This window comes from Mesoplodon densirostris, chromosome 1 (assembly GCF_025265405.1).
Source record: "Mesoplodon densirostris isolate mMesDen1 chromosome 1, mMesDen1 primary haplotype, whole genome shotgun sequence".
Classification (NCBI taxonomy): domain Eukaryota; kingdom Metazoa; phylum Chordata; class Mammalia; order Artiodactyla; family Ziphiidae; genus Mesoplodon; species Mesoplodon densirostris.
Window position 1 is genome coordinate 42,041,515 of NC_082661.1, and position 21,264 is coordinate 42,062,778.

At 34.4% G+C, this 21,264-nt stretch overlaps 1 protein-coding gene across 2 annotated transcripts in view; it reads left to right on the plus strand.

The window, feature by feature from the left end:
* The window catches only part of PRKG1 (protein kinase cGMP-dependent 1), a 1,262,482-nt gene that overhangs the window by 1,129,806 nt on the left and 111,412 nt on the right, over positions 1-21,264 (plus strand). For both annotated transcript variants that reach the window (XM_060102657.1, XM_060102651.1), the window contains exon 9: positions 12,916-12,990. In XM_060102657.1, coding sequence (XP_059958640.1) covers positions 12,916-12,990 — 75 coding nt within the window. The remainder of the gene's footprint in view (positions 1-12,915; positions 12,991-21,264) is intronic.

Sequence of the window (21,264 nt, forward strand, 5' to 3'; positions counted from 1 at the left end):
GAGATGTATGACAATCATGATGTATGAGGAAAAAAAATACCCTCCAGGTCCACGCATGTTGTTGCAGATGGCAAAATTTCATTCTTTTTTATGGCTGAGTAATATTTTATTGTGTATATACTACATCTTTATCCATTCATCTGTTGAAGGACTGTTATGCTGCTTCCACATCTTGGCTATTGTAAATAATGCTGCTATGAACATTAGGGTGCATATGTCTTTCCCAGTTAGTGGTTTTGTTTTACTTGAGTAAATACCCAAAAGTGAAATTATAGGATCATATGGCAGTTCTATCTTTTTTGGGGGAGTGGAGGGCAGGTGGGGAACTGCCATACTGTTTTCCACAGTGGCTACACCAATTTACAATCCCATCAGTAGTGCACAAGGGTTCCCTTTTCTCCACATCCTCCAACACCTGTTATTTGTTGTCTTTTTGATGATAGCCATTCTGACAGGTGTGAGGTGATATCTCATTGTGGTTTTGATTTGCATTTCCCTGATGATTAGCGATGTTGAGCATCTTTTCATGTCCCTGATGACCATCTGTATGTCTTTGGAAAAATGTTTACTCAGGTCTTCTGCCCATTTTTAATTAGGTTGTGTTTTTTTGATATTGAGTTGTATAAGCTCTTTATATATTTTGGATATTAATTGCTTATCAGATATATCATTTGCAAATATTATCTCCCATTCAGTGAATTGTCTTTTAATTTTTTCAATGTGAAAAAGCTTTTAAGCTTAATTAGGTACCTCTTGTTTATTTTGCTTTTGTTTCCCTTGCCTGAGTAAACAGATCCAAAAAATATTGCTAAGACTTATATCAAGAGTATACTACCTATGTTTTATTTTAGGAGTTTTATGGTTTTCAGTCTTACATTTAGATTTTTTTAATCCATTTGAGTTTATTTTTGTATATGGTGTGAGAAAATGTTCTAATTTCACTTTTTACATGTAACTGACCAGTTTTCCCAGCACCACTTACTGAAGAGACTGTCTTTTCTGCATCATATATTTTTGCCTTCAAATAATACACATATTTTTTCATTGTTATCTAGAACCATTATACAGTTTACTCTCCAGTGACAATGTATGAGAACATCTGTTGCACTGAAACCTGACCAGCTTGATTCTTTTGGTTGAAATCATCTTAAAAGACATGATGGGGCAATTCAGCCCAGGGCATGAAATATGTCATCATCCTTGAAGGGTTAATTTGACATTTATTCTTCTCTTGTAATTGATACATGAAGCTTAGTTATTGACAAAACTTAGAAAGTAGTTCATTCTTTTGCAGTTGTTTCTTTGTGCTGGAGGACATTATAAACACATTTAAAAGGCAAGACTTCAGAAAATTGTGAGAGTATATAAAAGTTCAAATAGCCATTTTCTGAAATGTCAGAAGTAAATATTAAAGGCTAACAAAGTACCTGAAAAGGACAAATAGACAGGGAAAAATAGAAATTATCTCCATGACTAATTAAAATATGGACCACAAGTTATGATGTGAAAAGGTCCCAATTCATAGATTATACAGAGTGTGCTCAGTGGTGGAGAAGAAGGGAAGAGTTCAGGGAAGTTAATGTATGAATTCTCTCAATATGATGCTTTGTTTTATTTATTTATTTTTTTGTATAATTTTTCAAGAGTTTTATTTCCTTTATTTACACGAAGTAATTGCCAATAGGACAATTTTATTCTATTGATACAGAAGAAACCGATACTCACACAACTGAGCTATCATACTTCCTATACAATGTTAATGATAAAGCAAACAATTTGATAGAACTTTAAGAAATACATATATTCAAAATCATTTGTGTCTATGTCATTTGTTAAAATGGAAAGCATAGATTAATTGCCTTTTCCCCTCTAATTCTAAATTTATAAACATACTCTTTTTTTAAATTGAAGTATAGTTGATTAACAGTGTTTTTAGTTTCAGGTATACAGCAAAGTGATTCAGTTATATATGTATATATATTTATAGATAGATAGATATTCTTTTTCAGACCCTTTCCCTTATAGGTTATTACAGGATATTGAGTATAGCTTCCTATGCTATACAGTAGGTCCTTGTTGGTTATCTATTTTATATATAGCAGTGTATATATGTTAATCCCAAACTCCTAATTTATCCCTCACCCTTTGTTTTCTTTTTTCTTTTCTTTTTTTTTTTTTTTTTTTGCGGTACGCGGGCCTCTCACTGTTGTGGCCTCTCCCGTTGCGGAGCACAGGCTCCGGACGCGCAGGCTCAGCGGCCATGCCTTACGGGTCCAGCCGCTCTGCGGCATGTGGGATCTTCCCAGACTGGGGCACGAACCCGTGTCCCCTGCATCGGCAGGCGGACTCTCAACCACTGCGCCACCAGGGAAGCCCCACTCTTTGTTTTAATACTCTTTCATCTCAGTTAATCCTCACAATAGTCCTGTGGGAAAAGATGACATAAAAAATCCAGAAAAGGAAATGGAGAATCAGACAGACTCAATGACTTTTTCAGAGCCACATAGTGGGATTAGAAATACAATGATGTCTGACTCCAAGACCATGATGTCTCTTATACCCTGTTTAAGCAGTTGCTTTTATACCAACAAATTAAGTGTTAACTGGCAAGCTAGATTCTGTTGGAAGAATCTTTTTAAAAGAGTAGAGTGGGAAAGACTGAGGCAGAGAAACCAAGTATGATGCTTTTGAAGTAAGGAAATGTGTCAACAGCCTGAATAAGGCAATGGAAGTAGCATTGACAGGGAGGAACCAGTTCAGGAGAGATTTACAAAGATAGACCTGATGAACTTCCGTAAAAGTGAAGAGTCATACGTAACACCAAAATTTCTAGCCTGCATCCCTGTTTAAATGATAATGCCATCAAGGGAGACAGGGAAATTAGCTGTAAGTCTTGATGGAAGGTAGTTAATGCAGTTACTGCTGAGTTTGAGTTGCTGGTGAAATATGCATATGACACTGAGTGACCTGATGGCACTATGGATCTGGAGAGTTCAAGGATAGAGATATAGATTTGAAATTCATTGACCTGGGGATCCTAACTAAAGTCTTAAGAATATTTTTTTTTTCTGGGAGAGCTTAAAGATAAGTGTAATTAGTGTATTACATAAGAACTAGGGTCTATTGTATTAAAGATCAGTCTACCTGGGATCAAATCACAGATTTACCCCCTTTTCTAGCTCTGTGGTCTCAGGCAAGTTACATAATCTCCCTAAGCCTCATCACCTCTTGTTTCTTTTTCTCCACCTGGAGACACTGACAATGTCTAGAGACATTTTTAATTGTCACGATTGGGTTTTCTAAGGCTATCTAGTGGGTAAAGGCGAGGGAAGCTGCCAAATATTCTACAATGCACAGGAAAGGCTCTACAATAAAGAATTATCTGATCCAAAATATCAGTAGTGCTGAGTTTGAGAACACCTGCTGTAAAGCTTCTGTAAAGTAGGGTTAATTGTACTTACCTTATAGAGTTGTGAGATTTCAGTGAGATGATGGCGGTGAAAAACAAGGCTGAACATGTCGTAAACAATAAATATTTAAGAAAAGTAAGTCAATCAACTGAGTGGAACAAGAGGGCAAAGGACATAATTTGGGTAACTGCTTGCCTTTAAGGGATAGGAGAGGAAGAAGTGTGTGTGTGACACATGCTGAGAAGTGGCATAGAAGAGGGAGAGGAGGAGAATCAGGGGAAAGAACAGAGTAGTTCAGCGCATGGGGCACAAGTTTCTGTTTCAGGGCTACAACCAGAGAAGGCCAGCAGGGCCAGGACCCTCAGGTAGGTCACTGAGCATGGGAGCTGGAAAGGGACCATTGGGATTGACAGCAGATAAGTGATAACTTTGAGGGAAAAGTTGTAATAAGAGTGAAAGAAAAATGGGAACAGAATACTAGGTTGCAGTAGGTTGAGAATTAAATGAAAACTGAGGTTGAGAGATAGGAAATGAAGTTTATTCAAGTTGGCTATTTAGTCATAAGGATGGTTTTGTGTTTTAGGATTGGAGAGACCATTCTAAACTGAAGGGATGGAAAAGTGTAAAGGGAGACAATGGAACAATAAGAACTATTGTAATTGATGGAGCAAGAGTCCAGAGGAGAGTAATGATAGGGTTTGTGATCAGGAGTAATGAAGACGGGATTTGCTTTAGAAAGAAGTTGGGGTGCTGCTTTCCCTGGGAGAGAAATACAGTGATAATGTCAGTATACTTTAGGTCCAGGGTAAGAAATGCAAACCAAGAATTTAAGTTTTATGAACTTCTCAAAAATTACAAATAAAAATGTTCTTAAAGAGCCCAGATACACAAGAAGATGCATCTTCTAAATTGCTGTTAAGATTTCTTCATGAAACTTTCTATTATGAACTGAATATTTCCCAAATCTGTATGTTGAAGCCCTAACCCCCCAGTATGACTGTATTTGTAGAGAGGACCTTTACAAGGTAAATAAGGTTAAATGCGGCCATGGGGTGGTGGTGGGGGGACTAATCCAAAAGGACTGGTGTTTTATAATTAGAGGAAGACACATCAGGAGGGTGTGCACACAGAGGAAAGGCCATGTAAGGACACAGTAAGAAGGGGCTGTAAGTCTGGAAGAAAGACTTCGCCAGAAACCCACCCTGCTGGCACCTTGATGTTAGGCTCCCAGACTCCAGAACTGTGAGAAAATAGATTTCTGTGGTTAAGCTTACACAGTCTGTAGTATTTTGCTGGGGGTATCCCTAGCAGACTAATATGTTTCTTACTTGGAACTTCTATAGATATAATGCAATAGAAGACATAAGATGATCTGTTAAAATAAAAGTTAGTTGCCTTAAAGAAGTGGATTGACCACAAGGGGAGGATGTGAGAGAAAGCAGATATCTGATATCAAATTCTAGTCCCAGCATTAACCAACTGGCTTCAGCTTTCCACAGTGGGAGATAAAAATGATGTAACATTTGGTATTATGGGTATTAGAGTCAGTCTGCCTCCATTCAAATTTCATTCTGATACTTACTAGTCATATAACCTTGGGTAATTACTTAATTATCTTAGCCTCAGTTGCTTTATCTGTAAAACAGGATAAACTCACATGAAATAGTTTGTATAATTCCTAACGCATGCTAGTTAACATTTTCATGTCTTGCTTGATATTTTTGTTATTACAAGATTTTCTGATCACTAATTTGTGACATTAAAGGATATATTTATTTCTTAGCTTCTAATGATTTTTAGAAGAAATAAAAAGAGCAGAATAGATCTGAAATAAAAATCCAGACAGACCGATTTTTGTAAAAATGTTACGCTAGAGACTAATGTTGTCTTTGTTTCAGTTTCAAGGCATAAATAAGTATACTAAAAAGATATTCTGAGATAGATTTATTGTGCCATCCTAGCATTTCATTTTCAATTTACTTAAAAAAAAATCAGTGACTTTCATAATATTTTATGTTCCCATGCCACTTTTCTTAGCCAAAGTTTTCTAGAGGCAGTCTTTAAGTAGTTACAAAAAATATAGATTATTTTAACTGATATCTGATATAACTGATATATCTACATAAACTAAAATATATCATCTATGGATTTTTAATGTTTTTAATAAAATGGCCTACTTATTTTTAGACAATTTTGTTTAAAATATATAAATTTATAAATTTCAAATTATTTCTAATAAATAAGCTTCAAAAAATATTGAATAGACAAAGTATCCATTGTTGCCATAGATTCTGCTTTGAAAATAGGAAAATCTGGAGGAAATGAAACTTACGAATTTGGCATGCTACTGCAATCTATACTTAAAAGCATATTCTTCTCTATAACTCAAAAGGCTAAACTACCACATGAGACTTGATTCTAATCTCTTCTGCTTTTAATTGAAAATGAAAGTTGTGCTACATTTTAAAATTCTTTCTTTCACTTTAATTGCAACTGGGATTCTTGGATATAAATTCCGTTATAGGCTAAAATAATTATGCTAAGTTACTGTCCCATATATTGTTCAATGATAAATCACTAAGTGTTTCAAACCCATATTTATAGCAATGTATGTCTTCATTAGGACCCCAAATTTAGATGATTTCATTTTAACTAAACCTTTGTCCTAAAAGTTCATCATTCATATAGGTAAATGCTCAAAGAGGCACACATTTTCAACTCGTAAACCTTGAATTTTATATAAAACTTTGCTTCAAAAAAACTTAAGTGTTTTCTTGTCTTCTCCTGGTCACACAATAAATGAATGAATGAGTAAATGAATGAATGAACCCCCCCACCTATCCATTAATTCGTTTCAACTTTCTATTATACACCAGGCAATATTCTAGTTCCTAAAGAGTTATTGATAAATACGATAGACTAGGTCCCTGATCTCATGAAACTAGTTGTAGTGTGGGAAAGACAAGAGATATTTAAACAAAGTAGTTTTTAACAAGTGATAAATGCTGATATGAAAATAAAGGGATTAAAGTGACAGAGAGTAACAGCAGTTAGGGTTTGAGGTAAAGGCTACTTGGCTATGGTTAGTCAGGGAAGACCTGTCTGAAGAGGACACACTTAAGCTGAGACATGAATGGCTTTAAGAAAAAGCCATACAAAGATCTAGAGAAAGAATATTCGAGGGCCTCCCTGGTGGCGCAGTGGTTGAGAATCCGCCTGCCGATGCAGGGGATACGGGTTCGTGCCCCGGTCTGGGAGGATCCCATATGCCGCGGAGCGGCTGGGCCCGTGAGCCATGGCCGCTGGGCCTGCGCATCCGGAGCCTGTGCTCCGCAACGGGAGAGGCCACAACAGTGAGAGGCCCGCATACCACAAAAAGAAAAAAAAAAAAAAAAAAAAAAAAAGAATATTCGAGGCAGAGGTCAAAGACCCTGAGACAGATGCAAGCTTGATGTATTCTTAAGTCAGAGGCAGGGACTTCCCTGGTGACACAGTGGTTATGAATCCGCCTGCCAATGCAGGGGACATGGGTTCGAGCCCTGGTCTGGGAAGATCCCACATGCCACAGAGCAACTAAACCTGTGTGCCACAACTACTGAACCTGTGCTCTAGAGCCCGCGAGCCACAACTACTGAGCCCACATGCCACAACTACTGAAGCCTGTGCGCCTAGAGCTGGTGCTCTGCAACGAGAGGCCACCACAATGAGAAGCCCATGCACCGCAACAAAGAGTAGCCCCCGCTGTCTGCAACTAGAGGGAAGCCTGTGCACAGCAACAAAGACCCAACACAGCCAAAAATAAATAAATAAATAAAGTAATTAAAAAAAAGTTATAAAGTCAGAGGGCGCATAGTAGGAAAGAAATCAGTCAGAGAGGTCATAGAGGAGTGACATGATCTGATTTACTTTTTAAAAAGATTACCCTGCCTACTGTATAGGGACAAGAGTGGCAGTAAAAAAGAAAGAAAGAAAGAAAGAAATTTTAATAATTCATAAGAGAGAGAATGTTAGCTGGGACCAAAGGGGAATAGAAAAAAAGAGGATTTATTTCAGATTATTGAATATGCCAAACCCAACACCCTATATTTGGCTAAGAACTTGACCATTCATGAGTGGTCAAAACAAACACATAATCTGGGCATCTGCTGGTTTACTCCAGCTAATGTGAAAAAAAACCTGGGAAATGAGCAGGGAGGGCCTTCTCTGGATAAAGGCCTATTCCCTTCTCTCTAAAGTTTCCACTTTATCAATTATGTTTTGGATTACACATTAATGTGTAATTTGGATTACACATTACACACTAATGTGTGTAATTTTGCTTGCAAATATAAACATTGTACAGGATAAAAATACTGATAAGAAAACTGCTCATAAAATTGTCACTGCTTTCTCTGAAACTACTATCATATATAATTTTGAGTAGGTAACGTCCTTTTTATAGACACTAGAGCCTTCCTTCTGATAAGTATTCAACCATTCTTCACCTCCTGCCTTGTATTATAATTGTTTCTCATCTCTAATATAAGGCTGTAAATTCCATAAGGGTGTATATTATTCTCTTTGTATAATCCACAGTAGCTTGAGTCGTTCTTTATGGATTATAGGCATTGCATAAATATGTATGTGTGTCTGGATGAACAGATGGATGGATGGATGGAGGGAGGGGTGGATAATTGAAAAATTACAGAAGTTGGTTGGTTTTATTGTATTTGGGGCTCACTTTCCCTCTAAAGAAATGCATTCATATGTTACTTGATAGTATAAACCACTAATAATTATGACTGCTAATTAAAAATTAAAAAATCAAACAAAAATAATGTAACAAACACAAGAGCCTTTATATGAAGCCACAAAGTGAATTAATAGATTTTTTCAATAAAAGCAGCAAAATAATGATGGATGCCTCTAAAATCTTGGACGTAGCTAAGTAACAATTGTCCCAACTAATTTGGACACTGAATTTCTATTTTCTTTTAATAAATATATTTTAAAGGATTTATCCAAGATTCATGTTTAAAAAGTCTAATGGACTATAATCATATACACTGTCAAATTAAGAGCTATGTAAGAGTTTAGATAATGCTTGACAAATGTTTTGCTTAGCACTATTGAAGTATTTGCAATACTTTCTGATTTAAGATTTTACTTTTGACTTATTTTGACTTATAATCTTTAACTGTTAAGAATAGATTACCATCTTATTTAAGGATGTAATAAAGAAAATGTTCTAAATAAGTTTTGAGATCTTCTCCCATCCTATTCTGAATTTGAAAAGATTCTATTTTAAACATTTTTATGTAAGATTCCTAAACAGTATAGTTTAATAAGGGATAGGAGATCATGAGGATTAAATTGACTACTGTATGTTATTGCATACATGATTTATGAATATAAAAAGTGCTTTGTAAACTGTAAAGTGAAATATAAATGCTGTTGTTTTTTAGCAGCATGATAATGTTGATCTCTGATATTTGAACTGCCTTTCTAATAATATAATAGCCTGTTTCTCTCTACACGAAGTCTCATCATAACACAACTGAAGAACAAAATTATACACTTTTAAGACATACCACTGAGTAATCAGCTCCCTTCAAAAGGATGTTTTGGCTTATAATGAAAACATCTTAATAACTGAAATTATTACCCACTGAGTTACTATCACTATAATGTTCTAAAACAGACAAATTTCCTGGAATGAGAAATGCAGCCCTGTTAACTGATATTACTTAAGGAAAATTTCTATAAAAACCATTCTTGATGTGAAAGTCATCATTTCTCCCCCCTCCCTCCCTCCTTCTTTTCTTTTTTCCTCTGCCCTCCCTTTCTCGCTCCTCCCTTCCTCCATCCATCCTTCTCTCCTTCCTTCATTCCTTCTTTCTTCTTCCTTTTCCACCCCTTCCTTATAAGTATGTGTTGTTTTTTTGTTGTTTTTTTTATGGCTGTGTTGGGTCTTCGTTTCTGTACGAGGGCTTTCTCTAGTTGTGGCAAGCGGGGGCCACTCTTCATCGCGGTGCGCGGGCCTCTCACTATCGCGGCCTCTCTTGTTGCGGAGCACAGGCTTCAGACGCGCAGGCTCAGTAATTGTGGCTCACGGGCCCAGTTGCTCGGCAGCATGTGGGATCCTCCCAGACCAGGGCTCAAACCCGTGTCCCCTGCATTGGCAGGCAGATTCTCAAACACTGCGCCACCAGGGAAGCTCCAAGTATGTTTAAGCTATAAGCATTAAGCATAAGAGGGATTTTCCATTTGCTCTCTTTCTACCTTAATACGCTCAACTAATAACACGTTATCCACCTCCTTAAAAAATTCAGTCAAGACTTGTTCAAGTTTGATTTTATATCCCAAGAAAAGTAGCAGAAGAGTGCTTCATGCTTAGTGTGTGTGCAATAAGTTTTGCTGTTGAAATGCCCTAAATTAAAGTCTTTTGCTCATTCATGCCCCTACATTTTTCCAGAATTATGTTGAGTATATGTGAAATTGGCTATTTTATTTTACAGTGCTAAAATATAACTCATACATGAATTGTGAGTTTGTTTAAAAAGAGAATTTAATGATTTTCCTCTAGTCTCCTATATTTGTTACAACTGATAAATAATGGTATGGTTTCTGCTCATTCAGTTGTTAATGTTTTTAAAACTTTTTATTATAATCCCCTTCTGATTGAAACATCAAAGTCTTCTCCTTTAGTAGTCAAGAAATGTCCTAGGACCCGAGTAAATATTTAAAAGGCATCTGATACCTATAGTAATACTTCCTCAAAAGTCTGTTTGATGAGGGTCCACACAAACGACAGGTGTTCCTACAGAGTGTCTGTGACAGGGACAAATGAGGTACTAATTAGTTCATACTTGCACCAGGAGTGATAAATTCTGAAATGCCATCAATTATGTTTATCAAGATGTCCTAAATTATTCACTGATCAGTGCAGAGATACCTAGACACAGACAGTTATTTGGAACTTATTAATATTGCTTGAAAATGCTACATTTTCTTAAACTGCTAGTTAAATATACTGGTTAACTTATTGTTTGAGGAAACAGAATATTAGCAGAATGCATTTGTTTCATGTTTCAAAAACTTATTTGGCCAGGATTGCTTTCTAAATAAAGATTATTTATAAAGGACATATGGTTCCAATTCTAAAGTCAAGATTATAATTCTGCATGTTTTTATTTCAAAAAGAAATTCCATATGTTTAATCTCTAATTGAGGGTATAGATATAAATGTTTTTATAGATAGTTGCCATGCCCGCTCCTTCATCTGTACGCGTATGTGAGCGTGTATGTGTGTTTGTGTCTGTGTGTGTGTGTGTAGATGGATAAGTAGATATTCTATCATGTGTATACATGTGAGGACCTATTACTTTGGCTGTGAAAATATTGCTTATGGAGTTTTAAAAAATAAAAGTATTCACTTATGATGTAAGAGTAAGTTAAAAATCAAGATAATAAATCATATTAAATCATAGCTACTTTATGGTTACATCTCTATAAACAACAACAATAAAGCTATGCAGAAAAAAAAAGAATTACATAAAGATGTTCCTATTAGTTACTTGTGGTTAGAGGACTATAATTAAGTCTTTAATTTCTTCTCTCAGTTTAAAAAATATTTCCATAATAAAAAATCAATTGCACATTAAATGAAAAGGGTTTTCCTCAGTTAGAGAGAATTTATTTCAAAAATAATTTTCTCTTATATCAAGATAGGGGCCTTTTGTAAGTACATATAATTTCCCTTAATTTTTTTTTTATCTAGTAGTAAAAAAAAAATCATAAATATTGGATCATTAGTACCCCATAGAAAATTTGTATTTTAAACCAAGGGCATTTAAGAAGACATATGAAAAAGTCTCACTTCAAATACTTCTTTTGTTCATTCTTTTTAAATCATGGATATGACTAAGATTTAACAAAAAAGGGATATAAACAGCTCATTACCAGGTCTAAAAAGTTTTTTTCCCCTCAATCAAGCTAACCTGACTTTTAAACTTATTGCTGTGATTAGACGGTTTCTACTTTTAAAACTCTGTACAGATTGGCCAGATGTAGGCTCTTCTATTTGTATACTTTACTAACAGAAATTTCAAACTGTATTTTCAAAAAGTGATCTGCATGGTTTTAACTGAGCCTAGTGGGATGAACAGATTTTCTTAAGTAAAAAAATCTCCATCTTTATCAAATTTCTTATCAGTTTGCTCTCTAATTCTTTGATAATACACTGATCTGCTTAACTTAAGTAGATACTAGGAGGAAGACAGGAATTTTTATTAACTATTTGAATTCTCAAAATTACTGTGTGTTTTAAATGTCTAAGAGCACAATCTATTAATATATTCGAGTGTGTTTGAAACGCTAAGTTTTAGTGGTTGTTGTTCTTTGGTTTTACCACTGAATGCTCTTCGGTTCCTCTCTGTCAATGCCTTTTCACAACGTTTGGGTTTGCTTGTATTAAAAATATCTAAGTATTATAAAGGACAAGAGTGGGTATCAGAAAATATGCATTATAATTCTGGATATGCTACTAAATTGCTGTCATCTTGGAGAAATAACTTAACCTCTCTGTGCTTAAATTTCATGTTATTTATGAAAACAGAAAATCAACCAGATATTATCATTTTATTCATAATAAAAGAAATATTGTATTTTACTTTACAATATCAACTCATCTAGCCTTAAGGAGTTTCAGTAAAAGCAGGCTTTCTCTAAGTAATAACCAAGATATTCTGTGGGGAAGTGGGGAATTTTACCACATAAAGAACAATGGCCAAAATCATATTTGAACTATTCTCAATCATGGGGGTTATATTTATCAATTTATTTTATCATTAATTATATTTTTGAAAATTTTATAAGGACTGCTGCCTATTGCTCATTCATTCGCATTCATTCATTTGACCTTCATTAATAAATTCATTACAGAAAACTTGACACTCTGTAGAATACAATTCTTGATTCCTTGACTTTCTGTCTAGTCATTTTCTTATGGTCCCTTTTTGTATTAGAAATACTTAGTGTATTTAGCCCAGCATTCTAGATACACTGACCCTCAGATGAGATCATTACCCAGGGGCCTGAGATAATAGCTACTCCAGTCCCCTTATAGCCAGCCCCCCCGGCCCCCCAGCAGAGTGTCAAGTTCCTCTGTATAGGTTTTTTAAGAAAGTGTATGTAAAAGTGATAAAGCAACATTTAAATTTAATATGCTATACGTTTCATGCCTATTTTGTTTTTTAATACTCACAACACACAAAGCCATTTGCATGTATTAATATTATAGAGGTTTAAAATTAAAATGTAAAATCTCACAGCACTTTAAAAGAAGTCCCTGCTCTCAGTTTATATCATTATCACATAAGTTTCTTAATAATGTACCTAGATTAAATGTTTGAATTCATTTTTATTTAGATCCTTTCAGATTGTTTCAATATATCATTGACTAGGTTGTCATTGTTACAGTTTTGCAGAGGATTTTATCCTAATCACTGTGTTTTTCCTCTGACAGCTCTTTCAAGCATTTGATTGGAGGACTGGATGATGTTTCTAATAAAGCATATGAAGATGCAGAAGCTAAAGCGAAGTAAGTGAAATTTGGGGGGTCTTAATTTTGATTTTCAAAAACCAATTTTGAATAGAAATGAGATCAAATATTTTGTTGGACTTAAAGCTCTACACTCTGACAGGAAGAAAGTAGCTACTTAAGAGTAAAAATAAGCAAGCTATTCAAGGTAATTATTACATAGTATACTTGCTTAGTAAGTACCTCTCTCCTTGAACATGAAACCTTAATTTTGTGAGGAAGACCATCTGGACAAGGGAAAATGGTTAGTTTAAAATCCAATATAAACAATTGAATGTTAACACATTATTTCTTCCACTGAAAACACTTTCTGAATGAATTGTGGCTGTGTTCACCAGTTGCTTGTGAAATTGTATGAAAAATAATAATGCTGGAAATATTTTCTCGTGAATACACCGTTGCTTTACATTGAACTTTGTCGACGAAAATTAATCAGTCGATCTAAGAAAGAAATGGAAAATTTTATTCAAGCCAAATTTGAGGATTATAACCTAGGAAGAGCAGCTCAGAAAGCTCTGAGAACTCTTCTGCTTATTAGAAGTCAAGGCACAGTTACACAAGTTATTTGAGACAGAGGGCTGTACATTAAATGATGTATTATTGACATAATCCAGATCTAAGTGTCATATGACCTCTTATGAGTTCAAGCAGGAAAGTTATCATTAAGGAGTTGTCTTATTGACGCTAGGAGAATGTTGCTCTTTTCGGTCCAGCAGGTATTTCTGCCTATGGGGAAGGTTTGGTCGATGCATAATACAGATACACAAGGCACAGTGAGGGGAGAGAGGAGGCCAAAGGGCAGAGTAAAATTTTTGTTTGAATTTTCTTGTCTTTCCATAAAATGAATTTTAGTTCACAACTTCAATGACACTAAGTTATCATAATGATATGAGATAGTACATATGCCATTAATTGTCATTTTTGTATAACAAAGTACATTTTAATCTACTAGAATAATTTACTTTAAAACAAAGCTTTAATTTTTTTTTAAACAAAAAATGTGAAGTAATTTGAGATTGGCTTTTTCTGCAAAATTCTTAGGTTACTATTTTTAAAAGTGTAATCTATATAATTATCCTCTTTCTCCCAAGAAAGTAACTTAAGTAAAACCAACTTAATATTTGATATCATACAGGATACCTGAAGGATTAAATCAACAAACATCAGTAAGTAGATAGTGCAGGGGAAGAATATGATTGGTTGGTCTTGTAGTCACCTAAAAAACAAAAGGAATAAAATAATTTTTTTTTGCCTTGAGAACCTATGAAGATTAAAAATTTGGGCTAGAACCAATTAACTAATTACTATTATTCATTTTGACTGATAAAATTGTATTATTTTCAAAGCTGTATAAAGATATTCACATTTTCTTCTCTATATAGTTTGCTTTTGTTTCCTCTGTTCCTTGGAGGGACATAGACTTACATCATGTAGTCAAATGTCAGCAGTGCCTCTACTAAGATTTGCTGAGGACATTACACAAAGCCAGTTTTAACATCAAACTCCACACAGTCCTCAGTATTGCCTGTACTGTGGCTGATTGGTATTAATTTTCTGGTTTTCTACATTAGGTTAAAATACATATTAATGCTAAGTTTAGACTTTAGTTTCTGGTAGTTACACTAATCATCCTGAGATGGTAGAGGGGGGCCATTTAAGGTACCTTATCAGTTTTAAAAGTTATAAAACTTTGTTATTATTGGACATTATCCCTAGAGGAACATTTTCTTGCAATACAAAAGCTCATATTTATAATTTATGGCAGCAAAGTTTTTCTTGAGTTTATATATTCAATTAAGGTTACTATGGGTCATTTTATATATATATATTTATATTTGTATATGTACATATACACACACACCACTTTATATAAATGTGCATTTATATATACAATTAGTGGTAATCTTTAATATTTGTCTAGAATCTACTTGAGCATCTATTTAAATATTTGTAGGGTTACTAGAAAAGTCAAAGGTCTTTTAAACTAAACTATTCTTTGATCTATTTTTGTTTCTCTGTTAAACTTTAGACAGATCCTCTAATGAAAGTTTTAGTATAACTCCTATTTACTCTACCCAAAGTCAAGGCCAGTCACTGGTTTAAAACTGATCAGTGGCAGGAAAGCAATTATGAATTAGTTATATCCTTCTCAGTGTACTGTTGGCCTTACAAAGGTTAAACTGTGTGTGTATCTCATGAATTCTGGGCATTTATGGGTTCACTTGCACATGCTTCAACTAAAGGTAGGAAGGAAAACAAATACACTGAAATTCAGATTGAGACAATTTGGAAGATAGGTATGGTAACAGTTCTTCACATTGGAAGAGAATCCATCAGTATGAAAAACATGACTCTGAATGAGGACCAGAAGCCTCGAGTTCTGTTCCGGGCTCTGTCATTTCCAACCAAGTGATTTTGGTCATGTCTTAACAGCTGTCTCTCAGTATCATTATCTTATCTATGAGATGTTATTTTTGTGATTTAATTAATGGTGATATGTAAAAATACTTGGTAAATTATAAAGGGCTATAAAAGTGGATGGTGTTGTTTGTAGAAGTAATCATTGGAAATATACCCTAATGCATTTGCTAGATGGTTTGATTTATAGACAATTATTGCACATGTATTATGTAAACTAATTTTATCTGGGCAAGGAGTCTTTAATCTTATGTAGGCAAACTAGTCTCAATTTAGTAGAGTGTCGTAAAATTAAACCTAGACTGGAAAATATCCATAAATATCAATTTTATAAAAATAGAAACATTTAGTTAAAAGAAAGTTCAATTATGATTAAAGAACAAAACAGGCAATGAAATGATGTCCTACATCTAAGTATTGTTATTTGAACTATTAAATTTAATAGATTACAAATTAGCCATTATATTTATACTTGAATATAAATCAACTAGGATAAATTAGTTTGAATTTTTCTATTCAATTAATGCTAAATCCAAATGAGTACATAACCCACATATCTTAATATTGATTATTATAGAAAATGGGAATAGCTTGATAAAAAAAAAGTCTAAGACCATTGATCTAAATTCCAGAGAGATTGATAATGTAAACTTTATTCCTCAAAATAGCTAAATAAATAAGTAAATACTGGAGCAGGTGTTGTGATGCTTTTTACACTGTTAACATTTTATAGCTTCCTAATAAATAATTAACATCTGAAGAATTCTGAAGTTGAAAGCATCTTTTTAATTAGGTATCCTATCACCCAGAGTAGGTAAACTGTCAACTATTCCCCAGGGAAAACTTTTTAGTTGAACTAACACATTCAAACGTCTATTTGTGTTAGCACTCTTTTCTCTGTGTTGGATTTCTTCCCCTTAAGTACGTTATGCCTTCACTTTGTATTTAAGGAACTTATAAGGCTTGCCAAAATTGCAGGAAATCCAGGAACGGGCTCTATTCTAAATTCCCAGGGTAATTTTGTTAATGCCTCTAAATTTCTATACAGATCGCAAATTCTGTACCATTTAAAATTGAGGTGATGATTTGGCTCCACTATGTGAGCTTTATTTTTTCAAGGTCCCTTGATTTTGCAAAATCCACTAAAGATAAGATTAATATCTTTTAAAGCCCAACTAAAATGATCATATTATTTATGCATGTGAAGTTATTGTTGGTATTGCCTCATTGACTATGCCTATTTGCGGTAAAAAGAAAAAAAGTAGGCCTGACTATAAAAATCAATTCAGTTGAGACATTTAGAAACTCAGTCATAAGAAACTTATTAGCTATTAGCACAATCGGGCTTCAATGGCAGAAAGCAGACCATCCCTTTCAGAGAAACCATACCAAGCATTCAGTTTGGATGGCTGGTCCAAGAAGATTGACTTGAAAGAAATATCCCAGTGAAATGGTTCTCAAAACTGCTCTGCTGCAGGATATGTGCCCTTAGCTTGTCTCACAAGATATATTTCCTACAAAGAAAGCTATTCGTGACAGAAATTATACCTTTATGACATGTTTAAGCTTCTCTTGATTGCTGCTAATTAACCACTGAGGACTTCTCTTTTTAAAATATGAAGTTATAACCACAAAGACATTAGAAAAGACAACATTAGATGGAAGGTAAGGCTCATTAAACCTTATTTAGAGCAGAAAGTAGCATACATGATGAAACGTACACATTATTTTCCTTAGGGAATATGTATTCATTCATTTAATAAATATTTAGAAATTTACTCATGATGAGTCAGGCACTGTATTTTACAGCGTGCATAGCAAATAGAAAACATATTTTCTAATAGTAAGGATCTTTCAGTTTAGTAGGGAGCCTGATGTGTAATTCCATGATTATTTTCAATATTTACTTCTCAGAATAAATTATGATACTTAGTATGATGAAGTACTATTTTGGTAGAGAGACCTGTCTCCGTATTTACACCTTGTCTTGTAAAAAAAATAATAATAATAACCATCCAGAAAATCAAATAGAAAAATGTAGATGTTCTATTTCATTCTAAGTATTTCTGATATATGAATACAGACTACTTCTTAAATGAAATATTTTCAAGTTATATTATCATTTCTTTCTTATTGTTGAATATTGTACTCAGCAGTTATAGGCAAAACATCTATTTTTCTGAATAAAATCCTATATATATTAGCAAATTAAGTTGAAATATACTATATTTATTATAATCAGGAATTTTTAATATAAAAGTGGCTCTCCAATAAGGTGATTTACATATACCACAGCTATATTCCGAGATTAGGGTCATATAGAGTGGAAAAACAAAACAACAAATTAAAGTCAGTTTTTTATTTATAATGTTTATTTTTAATTAAAATGTTTTATATTTTCACTTTAATAGAAATAATACAGTGATATAGATTAAAAAAATAAAAATCACAGTCTAAAACAAATCAAGTACAACTGCTATTAACTATCTTTGTGTTTTAAAATTATACTTGTAGTCATTTACAACTTTATATCCTACTTTTTTCAGTTTAGCACCCATCATATTATAAACACTTATGATATAATTACATATACTTCTTAAACATCATTTTGGTGGTGACCTGATAACACAGTGAATGGAGCCTGGTATTTCAGACTGATTCAATTTGTACCCTTGTTAATTCAATTTACTGTGCTTTTGAAAGTAAATTCTGATCACTTCTTAAAAAAAAAAGCACCAAACAACAACAAAAAAAAACCCTCTAAATTGTTCCCATCTAGCAGCATTTTTCAAATTATTTTATGTCATGACACTCATAGAAAATGGGTATAGAATATGGTGCCAATTGGCTCAGCTGCCCTAGATTCTATCCTGCTGCTCTGAAGGCTGAAGGGATTCATATCTAAGCCCTTCAGTTGAGAAGCTCTAACAGCTATATGAATATAGATTCATAAATGCATTTATTTATGATCTACATTGATGATTCTCATATTGTTTTCCATTAGGAACTCTCTCTTATGGCAAAATCTCTGTAAATCTCTGAATGTGGTCATGTTTTTTAATCTACATTACTTGGTAGATAGGTAGGTAGGTAGGTAGGTAGGTAGATAGATAGATAAATAGATAGATAGATAGATAGATTGATTGATTTAAAGACTTCCTGCAACGATCCAGCAGCTCATGATGTAACAGCATCATTCATGTTCATTCAATTTGTCATATACATTCATATATTTAACAAATATTTTCTGTGTGCCTACAAAATGCTACATATAAAGCAATGAATAAAATAGATATGCTCCTTGCCTTCATGGTACCTGTGGTCCAGTGGAGGAGAGAGAGACACATTAATTATTCTGCAAAGATTTCCCTGAGGAAGTAACATTTTAACTATATTTGAGCTGAATTTTGAAGAATTAGCTGGTACTTACTGGGAAAGAATTAAATGGTATTAGTTGGGTAAGGAAGTGTAGATAGCATTCTAGACAGACAAACAAAAGTACATGTACAAAGCCCCCAGGATAGGAGACAACATTACATATTCAAGGAACCAAGGTACCAATATGGCTGGGACTTAGAATATCCAAGATGGAGATCAGATGTTAAGGATTTAAAGAAAGCACTACAGGCTTGTAAGCTAGCAAATGAGATGAGTTGGTTTATAATTAAACACTCTTTCCTCTGATTGGAGGAGTGAAAGAGTGAAAGCAAGGAGAACAACCAGTATATTTTCCAGGTAAAAGCTGATGGTAGACAGGACTAGAATGGGAGCAGTGTGAGTAGAGAAAAGCATCTGAGAGCTAGTTAGGTGGCAAAGCCAATAGGTCTTCTTAAGGAAATAGATATTGGTGATGAAGGCGAGAAAGGTTAAGGATGATGCAAGGATGTTTGTTCTGGAAATCAGCGGCAGGCAGTAGCATTCATGAAGACAGAGAGGGATGGTTGCCAGATTTGGAGAATGGAATAATCATGACTTGATTTTTGCTGAGGTTAAATATGAGGTGATTTTGAGACATAGTTAGGCAGGTCTGGAACTCAGAGGAGAGGTTGGTATTTCTGTGAGAATCATGAGAATTTAGATGGTAAGGGGTAATTAAAGGTGTGGATGAGAGAGAAAGAAGTGTATGAGAGGAGTATGGCACTGAGGATTGATTCTTGAGGAACTTTATCATTTAAAAATCAGGGAAAGGGAAAGGATTTCACACAAGAACATCCACATCCAGAGACTGAAAAGGAGAGAAGAGAGGTAGAAGGAAAACCAGATGGCATCACAGAAAACAAAAACGGAGTATGTTTCAAGAATGGAGGAGGAGACCGTGATATTGTATGTTGTTGAGAGTTCTAGTGTGTTAATTAACAAGTGACGATTGAATTTATCAAACCACTGGTTCATTTTCATCTTAGGATGGAGTGGTAGGGATCAAGTCCCCTAAATGGATTGAAAAATGAATCTGATTTGAAGAAGTAAGAGTCAATAAACTTATACAGAATTATAAGAAATTTCAAGTAAAATAACCAGAAATGTGTAGTGGATGATTATGGATCATCAATATTGAGAGAGAGATGAACATGTTAAATCATCCAGTAAAGAAGGAGAGAGTATAAGACTGAGGGAGATTAAGCAAGAGGGTCTCAGGTCCTTTTAAGTTTCATAGACAAAAGCAGAACTTCAAAGGAGAAGTCAGACCATCTCCCTGGGTAAAGGTTATACCGCTTTGTGAAGTTACTGTTTTTAAAATTTTTTAAATTAATTTTTATTGGAATATAGTTGCTTTACAATGTTGTGTTAGTTTCTGCTGTACAGCAGAGTGAATCAGTTATACATATACATATATCCACTCTTTTATAGGCTCTTTTCCTATATAGGTCATTATAGAGTATTGAGTAGCATTTGCTGTGCTATGCAGTAGGTTCTTATTAGTTATCTATTTTATACATAGTAGTGTGTATATGTCAGTCCCAATCTCCCAATTTATCCCTCCCTCCCTTTCCCCTTTGGTAACCATAAGTTTGTTTTCTACATCTGTGATGCTATTCCTTTTTTGTAAATAGGTTCATTTGTTCCATTTTTTTAGATTCCACATATAAGCGGTATCATATGACATTTGTCTTCCTCTGTGTGACTTACTTCACTCAGTATGGCAATCTCTAGGTCCATCCATGTTGCTGCAAATGGCATTATTTCATTCTTTTTTATAGCTGAGTAATATTCCATTGTATATACCTACCACATCTTCCTTTTCCATTCTGCCAGGACATGGCAGCAACCTAAATGTCCATGGAAGTGATTTCTTAGTTAAGAAGGTTTTCACTTTTCTGTCTCACATTATGTAGTATTTCTTTAGGTTTAAATATTGTCCTCTCTCTAAAGAAATGTAAAACTTAAAAATTCTCCTAAGAGGAATTAAGCATTTTTTCCTAACATCATAGCATAAATTTGCATATAAGTTCCTTCTCCAGAGATAACATGAGCCTTCCCCTGAGCACAGAGAGGAAAGAGCAGCACTGAACAAGGAGGCACTAATAGACAAACCCCCCTCAGAATCACCATTTTTGTCCTGGCCTACTCCCCTCACCATGTACCTCAGTGCAAAATGTTCACTTATTCTCTGCCTCGTCCCAGAAAAGGGACTCTCATCGTAGATGCACATAGTACAAAAAGAAAAGTTAAAAGTAAACAAGAAAGATGAAACTATGGTAAAAAGCCAGAAGTAAGGCTAGTCTACAAAGCAGGACCTGTAGCATCATCACCCAGGAAAAGAGTGATGCACAAAACATTTAGATGCTCTCCAGGGTTGACTCTGACTTATTGCTGCTGAGCCAGCGAAGTACCGGTCACTTCTCCCGACTCTAGAAC